The 22,768-nt window shown below is 36.4% G+C and overlaps 1 protein-coding gene across 2 annotated transcripts in view; it reads right to left on the bottom strand.

Annotated features, from left to right (window-relative positions):
* LOC149940807 (uncharacterized) overlaps positions 1 to 22,656 on the bottom strand; it is a 102,081-nt gene extending 79,425 nt beyond the window's left edge. For both annotated transcript variants that reach the window (XM_090178175.1, XM_090178176.1), the window contains exon 1: positions 22,239 to 22,656. In XM_090178175.1, the coding sequence (XP_090034301.1) occupies positions 22,239 to 22,307 (69 nt within the window). In that variant the 5' untranslated portion in view covers positions 22,308 to 22,656. The remainder of the gene's footprint in view (positions 1 to 22,238) is intronic.
* Between the last annotated feature and the right edge of the window lie 112 nt (positions 22,657 to 22,768).

Genomic DNA, 22,768 nt, shown 5'->3' with positions numbered 1-22,768 from the left:
AGAATCCAAATCTGTTTCTCTCGCCGCCCGCTGCCATTATCCCGCATGCAAATTAAGGACGGTGATTTCGCTTAAAGAGAGATATACTCGCTGCCAGCTCAAAGTCCAAGTCACGGACGGGGTTACGAAGCCGATATACGGGCCAAATAAATTGAGGCGAGCGCGGATGACGGGATACGTTGGAAACTCGATTCACTTCCGCCATTGGAGAAGACTAGCTGCCAGAGGGTCACGTCAACAAATCGGAAAGATAAGAATTACGCCCCAATTTAGCACTCGTCGTAATTACGGCGACGTAAAATTAAGAGCTATCTCCCTTCGCCGGTGTCCAAATAACGCGTCAACGCAAATTACGTCGACGCTCACGAGAACCGATCGTGTTAAATAACTAGATCCCAACCGATTTCTACCATCCAATTTTCTATCGCTTCATTCAGTTTGTAAACCAGTAACAAGTAAATATGGAATTCCTTTCATTGAGGAATATAATAACAGATTAAAATATCAAACACTTTTTAGGTAACCAATGAATAGGGTTCGTACTATATTTTCGGAATTAAATTCCTTGACATTTCCAGGTTTTGCCTGACCAAATTGCCAAATTTCCCCTGACCATTTTTGTAGAATAAATTAATGGTTGCAGGTAAAATCTTGAAAAATATTATGTACATCTTTCAAAATTAATTTGCCCGATTTTTTTTTGGGTCATTTTAAAATTCCCTTACTTTTTTGGAACATTTTCAAATTACCTGACTTTTAGAAACATTTTGTAATTCCCTGACCTTTTGGAAACATTTTGTAATTCCCTGACTTTAAAAGGTTTTCCAGTTCGTGTACGAACCCTGATGAAATACCTGGCTGGTTAGTTTTTAGTTTTTTACACAGAATTGGATTCTTGCTCGTAGCGTCGTAAGCGTACGTCGTAGCTAAGCCAAGCCTTGAAACGGCCGACATGACATTAATTTGACGTCACAGATCACGAGGAAAAACGCCACACGATCCTGAGAAATAATCACGTGACAGCCATCGGCGTCTTAATGTCATGGCCGACCGAGACGCGTTACCGCGGTAACGAACCCAAGAAACAACCACGAGCAAGCTACGAATCCGTACTGGGCCCACGTACAGTCTAGCTGATGCCGCCTTATTCCACATGACTCTCCAAGAACTAGGCTTAAGGCTGCCGTGGATATCTTAATCGAAAGGAAATATCATGTCCTCGGTAGCCCGTTATAAACCTTTGAAATCGGAGCTCAAAAAGTTAATAATTCTTCCATTTTAGTGGTTTTTCGCGATTTTCGACTTTGAATCTATACATACTTTTTAAATTAAGACCGACTTGGTCGAGAATTATATTTGTAGTTACTACTGATCGTTTCTGAACTACGTTTTCGGTTTCATTAAGAAATTTTAATTTGAAGTGAGATTTCTGGCCAATTCGCGGGACCTCACAACCCGCGTACGCACTACTGTGATATTTGAATTTCGTACCGATTGATACAGGCGCCATCTAACTCCAAAAAATATGGCTACCTTATTTCCAAAACCAAGTAACTCGAAAAATTCATTTTCGATAAAATTCCTTTTGGCTTTATTAAGTTGATGTACAAGATGATAGAAAATTTGTTTAAATTTAATATTAAAAATATAGTTATAACATCGGGGGGATTGTGTGTACTGAAATTGTCCGTGACGTATTGTTTTTTAACGGGGAACGAACTTGCTCCTCGAACGTAAAGGGATCGGGAACAACGCTAAAAATCGTAAGTAAATACATTCTCGATCACATTTTGAAAGATCCGACATTCAAGGGGCTAGAGCAAACAATGTCAGCTATATACTACATAAATCAAACAATGTCAGGTATATACTACATAAAATATGAAAGGTCGCGTCAAAAGTAAATGAACCGAAGTTATCAGACTGCTATACTCTCCATGTTGGAAGCGTTTTCCTTATGAAGTTACATTTGGACCTCGAATTTGAAATTTGGCGCGCTCCTAAGCCGAAAAAATACCGTTTTTGTTTTTATGAAACCATTTTTATACATAGAAATAGCTATACCCACAAAGACGGGGATGGAAATTAGCTTTTATTTGACTCGATTTTCTCATCATTTTCGTAAGGAAAACGCCCTCCAATTCCGAGCGCTATTTCGATAACTTCGGTTCATTTACTACTGGTCGCGTTTAATTACAAACGAGTATTGGCCACTGAAAGGAAGGTTATCTACTTTCTATAATGATAGTTCTTAACTCTACAGAATGGTGGGTGTTTTTCTAGGGTTGGCGACCGTCAGCGTTCGGTTTATTCTCGCAGATGGTATAGTCCTACGTAACCGTGACGTCAGCCTCGTCGTCAGAGTTATGATGATTGTCTTCCGATCGGAAAACTGGTTTATCAAGAAGAGAGAGAGAGAGACAACAACTCGATCCGCGTCTTTACCTGTATCAATTCTCGGCGCCGAAGACGGCCTCCATTTTAGGAGAAAAATTCGAAGCAAAAAAGCAAAAGAGAACGCGCTCTTCCTTACAAAATTCGACCTTCCCGCTCTTCCTTACATTTACTCCGAGGAATAATGACTCGAATTCCTCAGAAATATTCTTTCCGCTGCTAGTACTCACCCTTTTAAAAGAGTTTATCCTGAAAACTCGTTCAAAATGAAGACGTTCGTTCTAATTTCTATAAAAAAATAGGCCACAATTATCGATGAAAATTATTTCTTCGCACCAATTACAGTTAGACAAACACAAAGTGCTCTATCAGGTTTTTAACAAATGAAATATTATATATAAAATTTCACATTTCTACTACCAGATTTATCAAAAGCTAACTAAGTTAAAAACAAGTCTTACTTTTATCCATATCCGAAAATTATCCAAATAAAAACTTAAATTTTGCATACTAAATCGTTTTATAACCGCGAATAATATCCATAAATAAAAAGTTAACATTTTTTTAAAGAATAATCGAAAATTTGGTGGTTAATTTATCTGACCTCTTGTGATAGTAGAGTCCATTTACAAATGTATTTAAGCGTCTATACATTGAGAAATAATTGTGAAGTATAAATTCCAAGAAAACCCAAAAATCGGAAATTTGATGATGAAATTCGTTCTTCGTTTAAAATGACAGGTTCTTGCAGAAACTAAAAACCAGAGTTAAAGTTCCAAAATAAAAAAGGTCATAAAAATAAAAAAGCAAGACAAATGATCGTTTAAGAAACAAATTCCCCCAAAATAAATTAGGGTCTTCGCAAATAGGGCAAGGCTCGCCGCCTCTTAATCCATTATATTTCGTTAACAATTATAGTTCCCTCTAATTATCAAATCAGCCACATATCGCGTGCTCGAAATAATTCACCCTTTTTCGCATTTCGGAGAAATAACTGCGGGAGGGGGGGGAAATCCACCAAAAACAAAAACCAAGGCTTAATCGCCGGTGGCCGCCACGCGTCAAAGAGAGAAAGAGTCATAGGAGGGATCGGATGCCTGTATCGGAACCGATAGTGGCTCGCCCACTACTTCCGGATTCTCTTCCGATTTCGATTAAACTTACATTTGTCAGTCCAAACACGAATTCGGAAGAAAAATAATAATAAAATTCAAGAAAAACAATAGAGAACGCCTCCGCCGGTTGTCGTTGCTAGATTGGACGGTGTTGGGCAGGAAGCCGCGTTCACATATATATTAAGAGAGAGAGATGCCAGGGCGCTAATGAGGACCAAGCTGCTTGGAGAGATAGCGCCCTGATTAGGCAGACTCGCGTTTGCCTGACTCCGCGGCTATCACGCCGGAACTGGCCAAACAACGAGGCGCCTCCCCCGCAGCACCCCACTATTGTTCCACTTATCAGAGGCCGATATACACGCGGCTCCAAGTTAGGGCCGAATTAATCTCTCAGAAATGAGCTTCGAATTAGCCCAATGCCTTTCCTACTCCCTCTCTCTAGCTAGCTAACTAGTTAGTTGATGAAACGCGAACCAGAGGTCGGCAGAGATATCCCATAGAATAAAAGCGCCTCTTAATGTAATTAGCAGGCGCAATTTAATTAATGCCAAGGGTCGTATTAGCTTTATACAAAAACCAATAGCATCTACAATTTATATTTTAAGTTGCCTTGTATTATTTTCGCGTTGAAATTATTTTTCGTGGCCAAGAAATTCCAGACCAGTACAAAATCGAAAATAGCCAACTCGATTTCAGCCATTCAAACTAAAAAACTAAACGTCGTCTTTTGGGACGACGTTATTAAAATAAAGAAAATTGTATAGCAATGCCAAATAACTTACAAGTACTCAATAAATTTAACTGAGATTAAATTAAATATTAGTTTACATTACCAATGATAATAATGAATCAATTGGCCAAAAAAGGTTTAAAAATAAAAATATAAAATATAATATAATTTATAATATAATATAATATATAATACATATAACATACAAAATAAAATATAATATAATATAATATATATATAATACATATAATATAACATATAATACATATAATATAACATAATACATATAATATATAATATATAATATATATAATACATATAATATAACATATAATACATATAATATAATATTATATAATATATAATATAATATAATATATAATACATATAATATATAATACATATAATATATAATATAATATAATATAATATAATATAATATAATATAATATAATATAATATATAATACATATAATATATAATATAATATTATATAATATATAATATAATTTAAATAAAAGAAATCAATTTTCAATTTTTATGAATATAATATACAATATAATATTATATAATATAATATAATATAATATATAATATACAATATAATATTATATAATATAATATATAATATACAATATAATATTATATAATATAATATATAATATACAATATAATATTATATAATATACAATATAATATTATATAATATAATATATAATATACAATATAATATTATATAATATAATATATAATATAATTTAAATAAAAGAAATCAATATTCAATTTTTATGAAAAAAATATCAACAATCAAACGGTCGTAAGCCCGGGCACGAAGAGCCACATGCACAGCTGTTATGTTAATCGGAGCTATAAAATTGATAACACCAAACCAAAATTGTTATAATTACTTAGAAATACAAATTGGAAAGGCATCTTAACATTACAGTATTTGATAAGATACCCCCGTATAATATCGCATACTGGTGTATAAATTGGCGATTTTAGGCGCATCAAAGACTGAACTCGCGTCGGAACCGGTTTCCTTCGTCGGTGGATATCAATTAAAAGCCACGGGTGCCAGAAGGACAAGGAGTGTCGGCGGAGTCATAATTACAGACAGCTCGCTTCTTTCGCGTTATAAATACATTCGGCCAACTGATCATATAGCTGGCTCTCCTCAAATCAAATAGCGAAGGCGCCAAAATGCTTCGAAAATGCCTTGAACCGGCGTTATTATGACGCGTGACGAAACGCTAAGCAACTTTCGGTTGTTTCGGTAAAAGATCAAGGTCTTCCAATTTGCCGCGTCGCCGATAGTCGCCCCCGATGGGAAAGTGAAACTCGAGAAAGCCAATGACGAGTTTTAACGAAACCCGAACCGCGGAGGTTCGAATTTTGAAGGTTTAAACGCTATACTATTACGTCGCGAAAATATACACCTGTATACACCAAAGCTTTAGTATGCCTTAAGACGTTAACGTACTAATCGTTGTTGATGGGACAACGCGCGTATCTCGGCGATACGCTCTCGTCATTTCCATCGACTTATCGGGCCGCTTTGAAACAATAGTGGGATAAGCGATATAGTCTTAGCGACGTAACATTCGCGTCGAAGATATAGACTATCTACAGCGGACGACAGACAATCTGGCTCGCGAATGTCTGTACCCAGTACGACTTTGGCCCCTTTTTGTAAGTTTCTCTGTACGTAATTCGCGAACTCGTCTATATAACGGGACCGCAATTCTATAAAGTAAATATAAAATAATATTTCGCATTCTTCGAACGGGCAATTAACTTCCAAAAATGAAAAATAAGGTTCGTGCAAATTTGAATAAATTTCCAACAACGCGTAATCGAGATTTACAATTTAAGAACACAGTCATAAGCGATCTCTATTGCAATTTACAAAATAAGACTTTATATACGAAGATTTAAAATTTGCAAACGGTCTTACAGGGTTGGTTGATCGTACGAAATTCCTGGCTGTTTCTACGCGTATAAACGGGGGATGGAAATGTAGATGTACAAAGACGCCCACGAAAATGCGCGAGTGAGCGATTCCAGACCATCGCGTTCGCGGAGGGAGCGCTGAAGGGGATTTGTTATTTCCGTTCTGTCCTCGGAGGACAGCGTGGCTTAGCAGTTCGACGGCCCGTCCCAGCACCGCGTGTGTTTCACGCTTTAGTCTTGATGAGTAAACAAACGCGCCCCTTTCAATTTGCGAAACGAAGCGACCCTATAACCCCGCAAATGAAACGGAAAACTGGCGCTCGATCAATTACAGCACACGCAACGACGGATGCCGATTTGCCGCGTTACACCCTTTTCAAACCACACAAAATCACACTTATGGCAAATACAGAAAAATAATTCCCAAACTATCTCATTATTTCTCTTGGTTAGAAATTCATTCTCCAAAAATGTTTACTTTATTTCACGCTGGATTTCAAAATTTCAAGATTTATTGTCGGTTTTCGAGATTTGTCGCTGGCTTTAAGGATTTCTCTCTCGAATTTCGGGATTTCTCGTCGGATTTCAGGATTTATCGCTGGATTTCGGGATTTATTGACGGATTTCAAGATTTATCGCTGGATTTCGGGATTTCTTGAGAGATTTCGGGATTTCACGTCTGATTTCGGGATTTCACGTCTGATTTCGGGATTTCTTGCCGGAATTCGGGATTTCTTGAGAGATTTCGGGATTTCACGTCTGATTTCGGGATTTCTTGCCGGAATTCGGGATTTCACGTCGTATTTCGGGAATTTTGCCGGAATTCGGGATTTCACGTCGTATTTCGGGATTTCACGTCGGATTTAGGGATTTCTTGACGGATTTCGAGATTTCACGTCGGATTTCGAGATTTCACGTCGGATTTCAAGATTTTAAAGAAATCCAGGCAGGATTTCGTATTTCTTGGAAAGTGTACGGGATTTCTTTGATTGTCCGACCCCTCGTCAAGAATTTAGTTTTACGTTGCTCATGTTGAAGAATGAATATGTTTAGAGACTTTGCTATACGTCTCCCAAATCTACCTCACGATCCTACCAAAAAGCAGCTCCTCCTCTTAAAAGTCACTCAGATCGACCCTCATTGAAACAGACGCGAGTGACCATTTTCCTTCCATTTCTGTTGTGCCGGGAGGGGGGGGGGGAGCTGGACCATGGTGTCGGCAGATCGTCTCATCATATTCATTATCCCTAACTATAAACAGAATGTATGCGGGTTCTGTTCTCCTGGTGATCCCCGTAAGAAAAACCACGCCCCTCCGCTTGACTCGCGGAATCATTCTCTCCGCGAACTGTTTGTACCAAGAATGGATTTAGCTTATTACAAAAGTACAAGAAAAGTTACTATTAGCGATGGTAATAAACACGCGTCTCCGTAATAAAAATCAAAGCTAATCGACTCTGAACTTGTACTCCCCATTAAAAAAACACCTGTTGAAAAACCTCGAAGAATGTAAGAGGGAATGTCGGTAAATGGATTTCTTCACCACCCCCCTGCCTCCAACGGCGTCGCTAACTATACGAGATTAAAGGGCTTTTCGATTAAAACGATGGGCGGGTTCTGGGCATTCCATCTTTTCATTCACGGGTTCGGGGCGATTACTACAAGGCGCTTTCGATTCGAGTCCTCCGCACGACTTCCGCGAAACCGAGAGCGTCACGCTCTACGCCTGACCGCACTCCACTCTCGATACTGGTAATTACCGCTAACGCGCTAGTTACGAACATTCCGCCAGCCAGCCAGATATACGCGATGTGGTCGTCATGCAAATTCACTTATTTCATCTCTCCGCGAATGAAGAGAGCTTTCGCGAAATGAGTCCTTCAAAAAGAATTATCATCGAGTAAAGAAATAAATTAAATTTTCCGCGGTTCTCCGTAAGATCGGTCTGTTGTTACGGCTTTTGTTTTAAGAGATTATTATTCGGGAGCTGGATTCCCCGCGGTCATTATACCACGGACACTTATCTCAACCAAAGTTTCGGTAAAGTATGGTTACGCGTCGTTGCCACCATCTTCTACTAGAACAAAACACCGGGACTTCACTTTGCACTTTCCCAAATGAATCAAAACACTTTCTATTATTATTCTCGGATTTAGTTTGAATATAAATATAAAATTACGGAAACCATTATTTCAAACCTAGTATAATTAACGACGAACTCGATAGTTTGAAATATTAAATCTTTCAAAATAAATCCGTAGATTTTCGCGATAATATAATTAACGACGAACTCGATATTTTGGAGTATTAAATCTTTCAAAATAAATCCGTAGATTTTCGCGATAATATAATTAACGACGAACTCGATATTTTGGAGTATTAAATCTTTCAAAATAAATCCGTAGATTTTCGCGAGTACGTACGATGAAACCCGGCTCGAATATTTCGAAATAGAGTATTTAAGCGAAAAAGCAATAGAATAAAGGTCCGTCTGGTTCGTTATCGGTCTAAAGCGCGGCGACCGAGAGATGGATCGTGTTCAGCTCGTAGGACAGCTGTCCGTCCATTGTCTACACCATCGTCTAATGGGGACATTTCGAGCGTCTTCCACGCGGCCATTACATCGAAACTAGCGTACAAAGCCTCGTAAGACGAGACTTAAGCGCCGAATTAAAGCAGCGCCACTCCATTATTTTTAATGGCGGGATTCTGCGCTATATTCAAAGCGAGCGGCTCGTCCCTTTGTTATTCGACGTCCTCCAAACTTTCAATTGATCCACCGATTACAACGGGAATTCTCGAATATTAAGCGACTTCGGAAATCGCGTATTTATGGCTTCGAGAATCCAACTCGGCCGGTTAATACGGTTCGTATAGGCGCCGAACGGACTTAATGTTCGAACAAATACCAGAGTTTGATGTCGTCATTAAATCCGCGATTTTGAATAGAGTATTCGCCCTATTTAAGCGTACTTTCAATAATCGTAAATATCATATTTACAATTAAACGGACCACTACGGAATAAGGAAAGACGAAATAAAGGCGATTACTTAACGGCAATGGGCCGCGAATGCTTGTAGAAAAAGGGGGAGTTGAATCATTACCGTCACTAGGCCACTTCACGTCGTTCGACACATTCGCTGTCCCGTTTAATTAAAGGCGATAACTGGAAGCGAAGTCGGCGCAATTTGAGGAAGGATAGGCGAATCTCCATTGCCTTTGTTTCGGGAGGAAAGAATCATCGACCCATTTGTCTCGCGTTTAGAGTAACAGCCTACACGTTTAGTCTTTCGGGATTCTAGTCTAACAAAGCTTAAAATAGCCGCTTCCAGAAACAATAGCGCGGACATTAGCATCAGCGGCTATTCGCGAATTTCGCTAATTACGCGCTCCGAAAAGTAGCGGCCAGAAACTTAAGGTCGAATATACGTAAATTATAAAAGCGTAAAAGCATTATATGGGTCCCCAAAATAAACGAGACTAGGTTTTTCCGGTTTGCGACGGACGAGATAAACTTAGCGAAAGAGACGAGAGCCTTAGAATTCGGAAACAATGCTTTTGAAAATGTCAAAGGACCGTAATTTAAAAGTCCACAACGGCTTTTAAATTGACGTCGTAAAACAGAGGCACCCGTGCAATATTTTCAGATTCAAATTCCCGGAATTTTTCCCGATTTTCCATGATCTTTTTAAAATGAAAACAATTTTTAATTTTATATTTTACTTTCATCAGAAGTTTATTTTAATTTACTTCAACCTTTATTTTAGTGTAAAGGTAAAAACATTTTATTACAACGTTTAGAAATCTCCAGAACATTTAAAGGAACAAAATAGCAATCACATTTTAGTAAAATTATCTTCGTAATATAGTTAAGATACATTTTCTAAACTTTCCCCGACTTTTGGGCCCATTTTTAAATTCCCCGACTTTTAGACCCATTTTATAATTCCCTGACTTTTGGACCCATTTTTAAATTCCCCGAATTTTAGACCCATTTTATAATTCCCCGACTTTTGGACCCATTTTTAAATTCCCCGACTTTTGGACCCTTTTATAATTCCCTGACTTTTGGACCCATTTTTAAATTCCCTTGATTTAGGTCAATTTTTAATTTTCCCGACTTTCAGACCCTTTTTTAAATTGCCCGACTTTTAGACCCTTTTTTAAATCCCCTGAATTTTAGACCCTTTTTTAAATTCCCTGAATTTTAGACCCTTTTTTAAATTCCCTGAATTTTAGACCCTTTTTTAAATTCCCTGAATTTTAGACCCTTTTTAAATTCCCTGAATTTTAGACCCTTTTTTAAATTCCCTGAATTTTAGACCCTTTTTTAAATTCCCTGAATTTTAGACCCTTTTTTAAATTCCCTGAATTTTAGACCCTTTTTAAATTCCCTGAATTTTAGACCCTTTTTAAATTCCCTGAATTTTAGACCCTTTTTTAAATTCCCTGAATTTTAGACCAATTTTTAGATCCCCCGACTTTTTAAACCCAATTTTTAAATTCCCCGACTTTTAGACCCATTTTTAAATTCCCTGACTTTTAATAATTTTAGGCCAATTTTTAAATACCCTGATATTTCCTAATTTTTAGACCCATTTTTAAATTCCCTTACTTTCCCTAAACTGAGGCAGCTCAAATTTTATTAGTCAGATCTGAGATACGGACCCGCCCATTTGAAAAAAAGTATACTATAGTCTATTAACAATGAACAATAAACAATGGAAATTTTTAATTTTCGCCCTCTAACTTTTAACTTAATCTCTTAAACATTCCCAAACAAAATTTTATCATTCGGACAAATTGCACCAGATTCCCGGAATAGCAAATCTCGGAAATGGAGGGGGCGAGAAAATACACCACTGTACGAAATGGCGCCGTCGAAGCGCAGCTGGAAGGTAAAATCCGCAACTTCAAAATGGAGGACCGAACTTCGCGACCCCCTTTTTCTTTCTCATAAAGGGTCCAAGATAAAGATAAGTGTATATCTGAAGCGATACGAGATTTCCCACGATCTATCGTTCAACAGAAACAAAGCGTCCACCCTTCAAAAATCAGAAATAAATTAACACTCGAATTAATAAACTGTATCCAAGCCCCCATCACACCTCGCAGGTGCACCTACAGCGCGAACAACTGCTATAGGAATCGGATAACAGGGAGAAAGTAAAACAAATCGCGGTGACGTCACGAGATGGAGGGTAAACGCGAGAAACGAATGCTCGAGCACGGCTGAGCTTCGTACGAGTTGGCGAATTAAGGCTCTCGATAGTGTGTGTACGTAATTTCTGTTCGGCGCCTCTTTCGCCCTTTATTATTATTCCCCGAATCGGGCCTCCATCTTCCAGAGCAGAGCCACACTTTGCGCCGGGTAGTGGCGAGGAAAAAAATGAGAGGAAGAGGTGTAGTTATTCTCCGCATTATAAAAGCGCGCCACCTCCGAACGTAAAAATGCTTCATCTTTTCCCCCGTAAATGTTTCGTCCGCCTACACCGCAAAAACTAAACGTTCTCTTCAAGTAGCCATAAATTCCTTTCCGAAACTCGGGCACACGTGTTCGTAACCGCGGTATCATTTATAAAATTTTCGATGACCCGTCGTATTTTGTATTTCAATAACGGTAATGCCGTACGTGGTGGTTATTTTAATAACAAAAGACAAAATCAGATTCAAATTCCCGGTTTTCCCTGACCATTTTAAGAGATTTTCCCTGACCATTTTAACAGATTTTCCCTGACTTTTTAAAGCCAAAATTTTGTATCAAAAGTTAATAAATTTAAATGGGACTTATATTTCAGTAAAAAGGTTATTGCGATGTTGAAAAAATTAGCCCAACTTTCAAGGAAATAAATGATAATCAAAGAATTTGTCATAGATCTAGAATAAAATTACCTTCAAAAAGTGTCAAGAGGAAATCGAATTCACTGATTTTTCCATGACCTTTTACAAATTCTTCGAATTCTTTGACTTCATAGGGCCCATTTTTAAAATCCCCAACTTTTTCCTGATTTCCCTGACGTGTGGCAACCCTGTTTTAACTGTATTTTTTTCTTAAAATCAAAAAAAATAATTTAGCGCATTGTTAACGTAAAAAAAAAAAATAAATACCACTTATTGTACAATACACAGTTTTTATTTAAAAAACGAGACCACTATAGAATCGCCTCCCATTCGGAGGCTTCATCGGGTCTGTTTTCGTAAGAAATTTATGGAATTGACCTACGGAGAAATTCACAAAATGTAAAGTTTTGGAAACATGGTTTAGACTGAACCTGTAACAGAAGGAAATGATGAAGTATAGAGGAAGTTAATAATGTTCAAATCTTAAATGTTAGGTTCTGAGGGTTGCCACAAAATTTTGAGATTCAAATTCTCTGTTTTCCCTGACCAATTTAAGAGATTTTCCCTGACTTTTTAAAGTCAAAATTTTTTATTTTATTTTATATTTTACTTTTATCAGAAGTTAATAAATTTAAATGGACTTATATTTCAGTAAAAAGGTTATTGCAATGTTGAAAAAATTAGCCAAACTTTCAAGGAAATAAATGATAATCATACAATTTGTCTTAAACCTAGAGTGAGATTACCTTCAAAAAGTGTCAAAGTAAAATTGAATTCCCTGACTTTTTATAAATTCTTAAAATTCCCTGACTTTTTAGGCCAATTTTTAAATTACTTGACTTTTCCCTGTTTTCCCTGACGTGTGGCAACTCTGGCTCTTTATACTAGTACCCTGATGAAGCTACTGTAAAGCGTGTATTGAAATTAATAAGACTATGATTCACTTTAAATTTAAAATATCAACAGTAAATGGTGTTGCAATTTTGATCGTAATATTATCAAATATTCCTTTTACAAGCTAATCCAAGCGCGCTAATTAGATTAAATTTTCTAGAATTTCCTTATCTCGAAATATGTCGTTAACGGAAAAAATTCCAATCAATAAGAACCGTTAGTAAATTTCTTGGATATCAATTGATTAATATAAATTCTAGGAATTTTAGTTCCTTGGTCTACTAAAGCAGAGTTCTTGTAACTATTATAAATGTTAAAAATTCGGGGGGGGGGGGGGGAATGGTTTAAAGTTACCTTATTATTTTCCAAGATATCGATATATTCAAAACTAACTACACGGCGAGAAATACGAACTACGCTCTCGAAACCAAAAATACAGGGTCGAACCAAGGATTCTATATTTTTAGAGGGAGGGTTACCTTCGTATAGCTACCAATAATTGTAGACTGGAATAGAATTTCGTACAAGCCCCATTAAAAATTTTCATTAGGAAAAGTTTCGAGTTGCTGTAGGTAAAAACTCATAAACGAGCCTTACTCGCAGTTCTTGAAACTTGTTAATACACTGATCTGGAACAGTTTAATAACATATTTTGTTTCGCGCCGCCATTTTGTACAAAGCGTGACACTGGTATAATAGTTGTTTGTTAATGATTAATGAAATTAAAAACGACTTCGTTATATTTGCATATTTAATAAAATATAACGAAGTCGTTTTTAATTTCATTAATCATCAACTACGCATATTGAACTTGCAAACTTCCTAAGCCTTAGTTGTTTGTTAGTAGATGCTTTAAACGGTACCGCAGGGATATTATCATTTAATAGGCGTTTCAATAAATCATCATCTAGGAAATCGCCAAGAAGAAATGTTTCCGAGAGCCGGGACCTGCAAGTTACTGTTTATATAGTGCTTGTTGAAATAATGGAAACTTTTCACCTGCACGGTATGCAACAAGTGTTTCCTTTTAACCAATTAGCTTTTTTTGACGTAATAAGTCTTAGCAAAAACACGAAGTTCTGGTTGCAGGTGAAAAGTTTCAACAAGCACCAAATAAACAGTAACTTGCAGGTCCTAGATTATATTTTTAAAAATATAGGTCTTTAGAGGATTATTTTTTCAAAATTATAGGTCTTTATAGGATTATTTTTTCAAAATTATAGGATTTTATAGGACTGTATATGCCATTTCATTTGCTAACTTTATGCATTTAAAAACCAAATCTATATTTAATGAAATAAATCTTTGATTTTCACTTAGAAAAATAGAAACTATTTAACCATTTTATTACAAAAATATCTAACCACATGTGTTAACAATAACAAAAGTATAGACTAGAATGACATGGTATAGCAATTTAACTGAGGGGCGGGATTTGAAATGGACAAAATATCAAAATTATAGGATTTTATAGGCCAAAAATAACTCTCTTGTCATTACGTCTTAAGAAGAATAATTCTGTAACCACTTTTACGAACGTCGGAAAGATAATCCTAAAATAGTCCGTGAGTCAAGTGAAAACTCAAGTACCGATCGGAGGACATATTGCCACATATTTTCGGTAAAAGAGCCACTAAATATGATAGAATCTAGTAATGGCGTCATCTTTCACCCAGCTATTCAACATGGCGGCCATTTAAATATATCCAATCAGGCCGAAATAAACCTACACTCGTATCTTCTCTTCTAAGTATCCAAATTGTACGCGCTCTTCGACGGTAGGTGGGTTTCGATGTAATCTACAAATTATGTACAATGCCATATTTCGAAGCGTAGCGCTATCGCACGGTGAAACGATAAAATGTGATTCCTCACTTGATCACCCAGATTTTGAAGGGTTCATTGAACATCACTAAAAATTAATTTATACGATGAATTATATAATAAATTGCCAATAAATTAGCTAAAAATAAACATTTTCCGTATTTTCCCGAAAAAAATAAAAAAGTTTTAATTCCATGATTAGTCTAATATATTGTTTGCAAATTTAAATACAGCGGCATTTTCGCCTCATTTTTTCGAATCTAAAAGTAAAACTAAACCTCTAGACTAGTTTAAACTGATTAACAATGTAACACTATTAATGTTTTGTAGTATGTTTACTGATATTAGACCTTTTATATCAGTAAAAAGAACATAAAACCCTTAAAGGGTAATTTATGTTTCAATTTTTTATTTTTCCGATTTGCGGAAACTTTTCCGCATTTTATTTTTCCGGAAAATTAACAACCCTATAAATTGCCAATAGTTCAAGATTAACATAAGTTTTCAATAAGTAATAATATAAATGACTATAACTATTACTTATATGTACACCTAAATTTTGGTCGATTTTTCAAATACTACGAATTAATAAAGAAATTGGCTAATTTGTTTCATTACGCATAGATTAACAGCTTTAAGTATTTCTTATCACGGGATATTGCATTTTTAGTATTTATATTACCATAAGCTACATCTAAAACATAAATGTGCCACGTTGAAATTCTTGGTATTGATTGTGGTGGGAGGAAGATGAGATGACGTTAGTACAAGATAAGAATAAGAATTAAGAGGCGTAGTTTTGATATATTGCCGTTGAAACGTTGTTTGCGTAAAAAAAATCTCAAAGGGTTTCCAAGAATTCCAGTCTTTTCTATTTCTGTAAATACTCCAAATATTTAAAATTACTTAATTTTAATTCGTTTATATAATTCACGATAAAAACTACAGATTGGTTGTATTCAACGTAAAATAAATAAAAAATCTCAAAGATCAACAAAATTATAATTTTTACGTTATCGACAAATGACACAAATATTAATTGTAAAATGTATTAAAACACATCTATTGCCGAAAATCGCGGGCAAATCGGATGTTTAGAAAGAGAGATACGAGTGGTTTTATATCAGCCTGGTCCGCCATTTTAAAATGTCCGCCATCTAGAATACATGGGTGACGGATAATGCGTTCGTTTTCTATCGCGTCTATAGTGACTTAGGCATGTGGTTCATAAACTATAGGTTCTTCTAGACAATGGTTTCGCGACAACGACACAGTCTGTCGGTAGCTTTCGAGGTACACCATCGTCTCTATAATGGAAGGTTAATGTCATTCCCCTTTCCTCCATCATGCCCCGCCTTTGAACCGTGGCGGTCATCTTGGAACACATTTTTCGGGAGACTATGAGAGATCGTATTGCGTAGTTTGTCGAAACGACTGAAAAGCGAGACGAACGTCGAACGGTTCAGGGTTAAATTACACGAAGGCGACGGTATATATATATTGATCGTGAGGGTGAACTCCCGTATACTAGATGAGATTTCAAAAGGGAACGATACCGCGACCCTCTGAAGCGTTCGAAAACGGTCGAAAAGAGCCGTCCGAATGGAAGTTTAAAGTTTCGAAGAACCATTAAGGGCAGGGACAGATTTACAATGAAGCGGAAATAATAGGGTGGTTATATTTTTGGCAATACGAAACCGTTCGCGTTGAGTTGACCAGTTCTTCGCTATGGCCTTCGCGAAGACATTCGCCATCGACAATTTTTACCGAAGAACGGAATTTCTCACCTACACGTTATTAGCTAAACTGAAAGTTAGAAATCAATTTCATTTTGGTTGGAAGGGAAAAAAAATCTTTTGATCGTGAGAACCGGACATAAAGTTGACATTTAAGAAAAGACAATGCGTTCTTTTATTCCAGAAAATTAACTTTTGCTTTTTTTTCTCTAAACTTCCTTCCGGAAAACCTGTTTTCCCGGGGTACGAGTTCACTTAGATTATCCCTCCTCAAAAGTGGTGATTGCCACCAGGTGGACAATAATGAGTTTACTAGCTAATGTGGCAAAAAGTTTACAATATATTAAAAGAGTGACCATAGAATATTTTAAAATCTTTTAAAGGAATTATAGGAAATTGATCATTGAAATATAGGAAAATATAGGAAGAAAATTTGGGAAAAAATATAGGAAGAAAAGGGGGGGAGGAGAAAACCCATTATGCAATAAGAGAAAATAAATAAAGTTGATCACCGAAAATAATTAAAAGTAGGAACCATCTTTATTATAAAATTATAAGCAGACGACGAAGCTGACGCTCGCGGCTCACAAGAGATAAATGAACTGTCTGAAAAGAGTAGGAAATAAGGATTTTCTAAAAAAATAAAGCGTACCAATATATAAGTAGACGATAGAAATAGTCGAAAACTATTGGCGAACAGTGTTGGAAATAACCACCTTTAAAAACGAGGATCAACTATTTTAATTTCTTCGGGCTATTGAGTTCAAATATAGTGTATTATAGGAGACAAAAGGAAGGACGTTAAATTATAAGAGAAAATTGGAAATATAAGAACTGTATTGAACAAAAAACCGCAAAACTTTTTCAGAGACTGATTCAAATTATAGGCCTAAATTTTTATGAAAAAAGTGGACTTTCGGAAAATTGATTTCCACTTATTTAAACGTCTTAAGTCCAGGATAACCACATTAAAGCTAAAAAAAAAATAGGAAAAATAGGAAATTTGTATTCGATTTCTAGGATTTCATAAGAGCGATTTTTTGGGGAAATATATGATAATTTGTGTTGAAATTACAGGAAAATAAAGCGTCAAGTATTTTTATTCGAAATTCTTTCTAGCTTTGTACTTTTTCATTTCCATACATATCAAAACACGTAATTGCAATGGGTGAAGTATGAAAAAATCCCTAAAAATAGGAAAACACGTTCAAGAAGACATTGCAAATAAAGGCATTTAAAAAATATATAGGTGTGGCTCATCCTGTACTTCTTTCGCGAATGTATCTTAGTATATTGTTTTCGCGTTAGCTCAACCGAGGCTATTTTTGAAGAAAAAATTAATAGAACCGAGGGCTAAAATGAAAATTCGCTGATGGTTTCGCTCTGCTGGGGAAAAACACGAACTCGTCGATAGTTGAATAGAATTTCCAGGCGGGTAACCAAAACGCGTCTAACGAAAACTCAATCGCTCTCCCCTCTCTTCTGCCGCTATTTCCTTCACACGCAAAAAAAAACTACCATTACAGGCTGCGGAGTCGAAACTAGAAAGAAGAGCAATAGGATCATAAGTCTGTAATGTAATTCCATAAGTGTGCCACTCAGGGTTGGCACGGTGGTAACCAGTCCGGTTTTATCCAAAAACGCATTGTTTTAAAAAAATCACTAAGAAACGTTTCTATACTTAGCCAAAAAAAGAGCTTTTTATTGGTGAAAACAATACAATTTAGTTTATGGAACTATCCCAATTTGTGTCAGTAATGACTAAATACTAATCAATATTCATTTTTCAGTATTTTGAGTATTAAGATACCTGTTTATCTTTACAAGTTTTTCTGCTTTTTCGTATCCTAATCTTTTTCTCAAATTGGATAAATTTTCCTTCCTCCACTAAGATGCTTTTGGCATCCTACACTATTAGTTTTACAATTATTACACTTAATTACAGAAACTGCTTGAAATAAAATCAGTGTAATAAACAAATTAAAACACCTAATATGATTCGTATGAGTGAGACTGTGAGACTGACTCTGTATAGCCAACGACGGCCTATGATTTAGGAGTGCCAGAAATAAGCAAATAACAGTTATTTAGACTGATTTTTTTTCAAGCAGCTATAGTTTCTGTAATTAAGTGTAATAACAGTAAAACTAATAGTGTAGGATGCCAAAAGCGGGTGGGCATCATAGTGGAGGAAGGAAAATAACACTATTGTATTTAATAACCAGAAAAGTCCGGTTTTAACCTGCAAAAAACCATACCAGTGGACTTTTCAACAACAAAACCGGTTTTTTGCCAACCCTGGTGCCACTTCGTGTTCTTCACCGAGTCTTTTTTCGCTTCGTCGCGGATTATCGTCACGCCGGGCCTTTTTGAGAGGGTCTCACTAGGGGGCGAATTTCCCTCAGCGAATACGTCTCAGTCAAATATCAGACATACTTATGGAGTAATACTATAGACTTATGGTAGTATCCGATGTGGAAAACCGCGGAAAACGATTACCGTGACGCGAAAACGTCCATTGAGTGAATAAACGCGCCTGACTTCGCCGAACTCGACAATTTTGGCGAGATTTCGTCCTTGGAGAGTTGAAATATTAAAATGAAGCTCGCGAGTCGAACTCTTTCACGACTCGGGCGAATCAAAACATCTCTTTGTCAAATTAAGAGATGAAATTCCTCTTCAACGCGAAGGCCAGTAATCTTTCGCTAACCATCGGAGCAGTCACTCGCGTACGCGTCATTGGCACGAGGGCTCCAGACATTCGCTATATTGTGTACGGGATTTGCAATCTCAAGGTGATTTCGTAAATCCGAACACGACTTTGAGTTTCGTGACTGATTTTCACCCAGAATTCGGTATTTTCAAGAATTATTTCATCATTACTAACACTTATTTCCCCTAGAATGTTGTTGATTTTAACCTCTACTACAAGTGAAATTAATTTGCCATAGGCGTTTTTGTAGATAGCCAGAGGTAGATAACAAATAGCTGCTAAGCTAAGTCCAGCCCGTACTGCGTTTCATCTCCTTTCATTTCATTTTCGTACGTGAATATTTCAAAAACAATTAGCCAGCTTCTATAATGTAAAGGCATTTTCCAACACCACAAGTACGATTTGGGTACATTTGTTCGAATTTCATTCGTCCGAACGGTGGTACAAATGTCCGAATGAACATTTGTCCTAATGCCGGAAAACAGGATCGTATGTTCGAAAACGTATTTCATTTGCCCGAAAAATTTATCACAACTTTTGTTTGTGATTTAGTCGTTCAATTTATGTTAACTTTACTGGCGAATTTAATTTGTTCGAATAATCGTTTGTCCGTTTTTTCGAACATTAGGAATTGGTTGTTTTTTTTTAAAATATTGTTAATATAAGAAAATAGTAACATTAACGTGAACCTAACCTAACCTAAAATATCCACAACATTAGCAGCAATTAAGAAAAAACAACTTGAATAAACAACGATATTTACAATGTAGTTTTTTATTTTTAATTCTTGCACTAAAAAAAATCCGGACCAACAACAATAAGAAATACTAATTTAGCGACAGAATTCGGACAGGTGATCCTACCGATTCGGACGAATGAAACAAACAAGTTGTCCAATTCGAACAATTGAAACATTTGTTATTTCGGCGGTTCGGACGAATGAAATTCGAACATTTGTTCCACCGTTCGGACGATTGAAATTCGAACAAATGTACCTACCCCACAAGTACAGTCAACTTAAATAGTTTTGACACGCGCTTTTATTTTATCGCAATTGGCCAAGATGGTACTTTTTCGCGCTGCCTTATAGACGCTTCAATAAATCACCTTCCCAGGAAATCGCCAAGAAGTAATATTTCAGAGAGCCAGGACCCGCGAGTCACTATTTATATAGTGCGTGTTAAAATAATGGAAATGTACACCTTTACGGCAGCAACAAGGGTTCCCTTTTAACCAGGTAGCTTTTTTGACAAATTAAGGCTTGGCAAAAACACGTTCTGTTTACAGGTGAAAAGTTTCCATTATTTCCACAAGCACTATAGAGTAATATCAGCTCCCCGCCTTCGACTGTATTAGGGGTCTACGGTATAATAACGTAGCCGATACTACTCTATATAAACAATACCTTGCGGGTCCTGGCTCTCGGAAATATTACTTCTTGGAGATTTCCTGGGAGGATGATTTATTTAGTGCTAAATTTTTGAAACTGGCAAATTCCTTTAATGGCTAAAATAATATTTAAAAAATATTAATTTGGCTTCATCGCGTTATATTTAATCAAATGCTCTTTTCACACTAAATGAATGCATTAGACAGTGAACTTCACTCTACATTAGGAATAAACCAATCATTTCGTCATTTTTTCTAGCCCTATCTTCGGAGATTTATATCGTAAAATGTTGTTTTTGACGAAACGAACAGAAAAATACACAATGCCTTTGATTTAAATTATAATGCTAATTTTCAATTGAGATAAAAATAAAATTAAAAGGCGTCAAATAGCAAAATGAATACAACGTACAGAATAGTAACGTAATCTGTTTCAGGAAGTATGTACGATATTAGTGTGAAGATGGGGATTCTACGAAGGACGAGATAATAAAAAGGGCGGCCTAACGTGAAGCGAAACAGAATAACATTCCCCCCTTTGGTGTTCTAAAGACTACTATAGAAGGCTTTCAGAGCACTGCCAAGTTATTTTGACAAAACGTGTAATTCTCAGCCTTCCCGTCCGAAACGTTGGGTGTCTAAGACTCTATAGTTATTCGAGACCAACAGCACGCACAAGCCAAGCCGACGCCACTCTCCCTTGTTAAAAACATCTTTAATCCCCCCCCTCCCCCAAACTTTACTTTTTTTATTCAATATTTTAAATTTCGCACTTGATTTTTCCAATACCATTCCGAGTATAAACAGTTCAAACAAATGATTTAAAACTAAAAACTATTTATTATAATGAAACAAAAATATCAAAAAAAAAATACAATGCAGTTGTCAAATTGAAATTGATTGTTTCTTTTGTAAATATTAGCAAGTACAGATTGTCATTGTGAATTTTCATTCTTTACTTGGAGAGCGTAGAATAACCAGTTACCATATAATTCTAGCGCTGATTAGATATTCAAAGAAAGAAAGTAAAAGCCAACCTACCCTATTACAAAGTTTTGTTATGAGTAACTTCTAAAGTAAATAATTTGGATTAAATATCACAATTGACTCATAGTAACTTAATTATTACTGATCAGCACAAATTAGTTAGGCAACCATACAAATTAGTTTTGAGTGGCTTTAATATAATTATTATAATATTAAACACGAAACGTTCCAGACGAAACAGGTCATAATATATTTTGAATGGGTAAATGAACCAAAGGATATAAGCCTGTATTAACAAAGGCTTAGCTAAACATAGCTTGTCAAAACTCAAAAGTACCACAAAGTCAAGTTATTAATAGATTGTTGTTCAAATTTAGGTAAATAAAGTTTTGATCAATTAGAATTTATACCTACAACTCAGTTTTTAAAAAGAATATTGGTATACGCAAGTTTTCCAGTTTCTAAAACTCAGATGGTAAGACATGTTAACCGAAATAGCAAATGCTTAGTGCTTAGGGTACGGCCTCGCCAGCAATCATGTACAAGGCGAGTGAGCTGCCCGACGACTCCTCCCAAGAAGCAGCCGCCGATGTGGCTGTAAAGATCCCGTAGCCGATTCGCCGCGCGCAGCCCGAGACAAGAAAGGCCTTCAAAGGCTTACCTTTTGGCCGATCGTGAATCCTCCTAGCAGAACAAATATAAACACTGTGTTGAAAAGTCTGTGGCTCATTCCCGAAGTTGTGTTGAGGTAATCCAAGATAAGAGTTAACAAGTTTCACTGCGACTTTGGACGACAAGCAAATACGACAATATTCAAAACACCCACATAATTTCTTTGGAATGAAAGTCCTCTATAAGAATAAGGCAACCGCAACCAAGGCTAGGAATCCTTGGTTCGAAAAAGGATCTCCAGACTTCGATACGTTGCTTCCGAACTACGGTCTACTCTTTTCTCCTCCGAATCCTCTGAGCCCTCTCCACTCCCGTGAAAATTCGTATATCGTCGTCAGCCGTGGTTCCACTTTCGGCACAACGGTGGCGCAACTGTAGCCTATCACTCGGTAGAGCTGTTGTTGTTGCTTCTAGCTGTCAATGGCTAGAATTTCCTATGATGATACGTTTTTGTAGTTACGGTTTAAAATTGTTGAGTGTATTATGTGTATAAACAGTTTACGAATATTATTACATATT

Source organism: Leiobunum rupestre, chromosome 6, assembly GCF_980474605.1.
Source record: "Leiobunum rupestre chromosome 6, qqLeiRupe1.1.hap1, whole genome shotgun sequence".
NCBI lineage: Eukaryota > Metazoa > Arthropoda > Arachnida > Opiliones > Sclerosomatidae > Leiobunum > Leiobunum rupestre.
The sequence above is the reverse complement of the archived record's forward strand: the minus strand, read 5'-3'. Positions and strand labels throughout refer to the sequence as shown.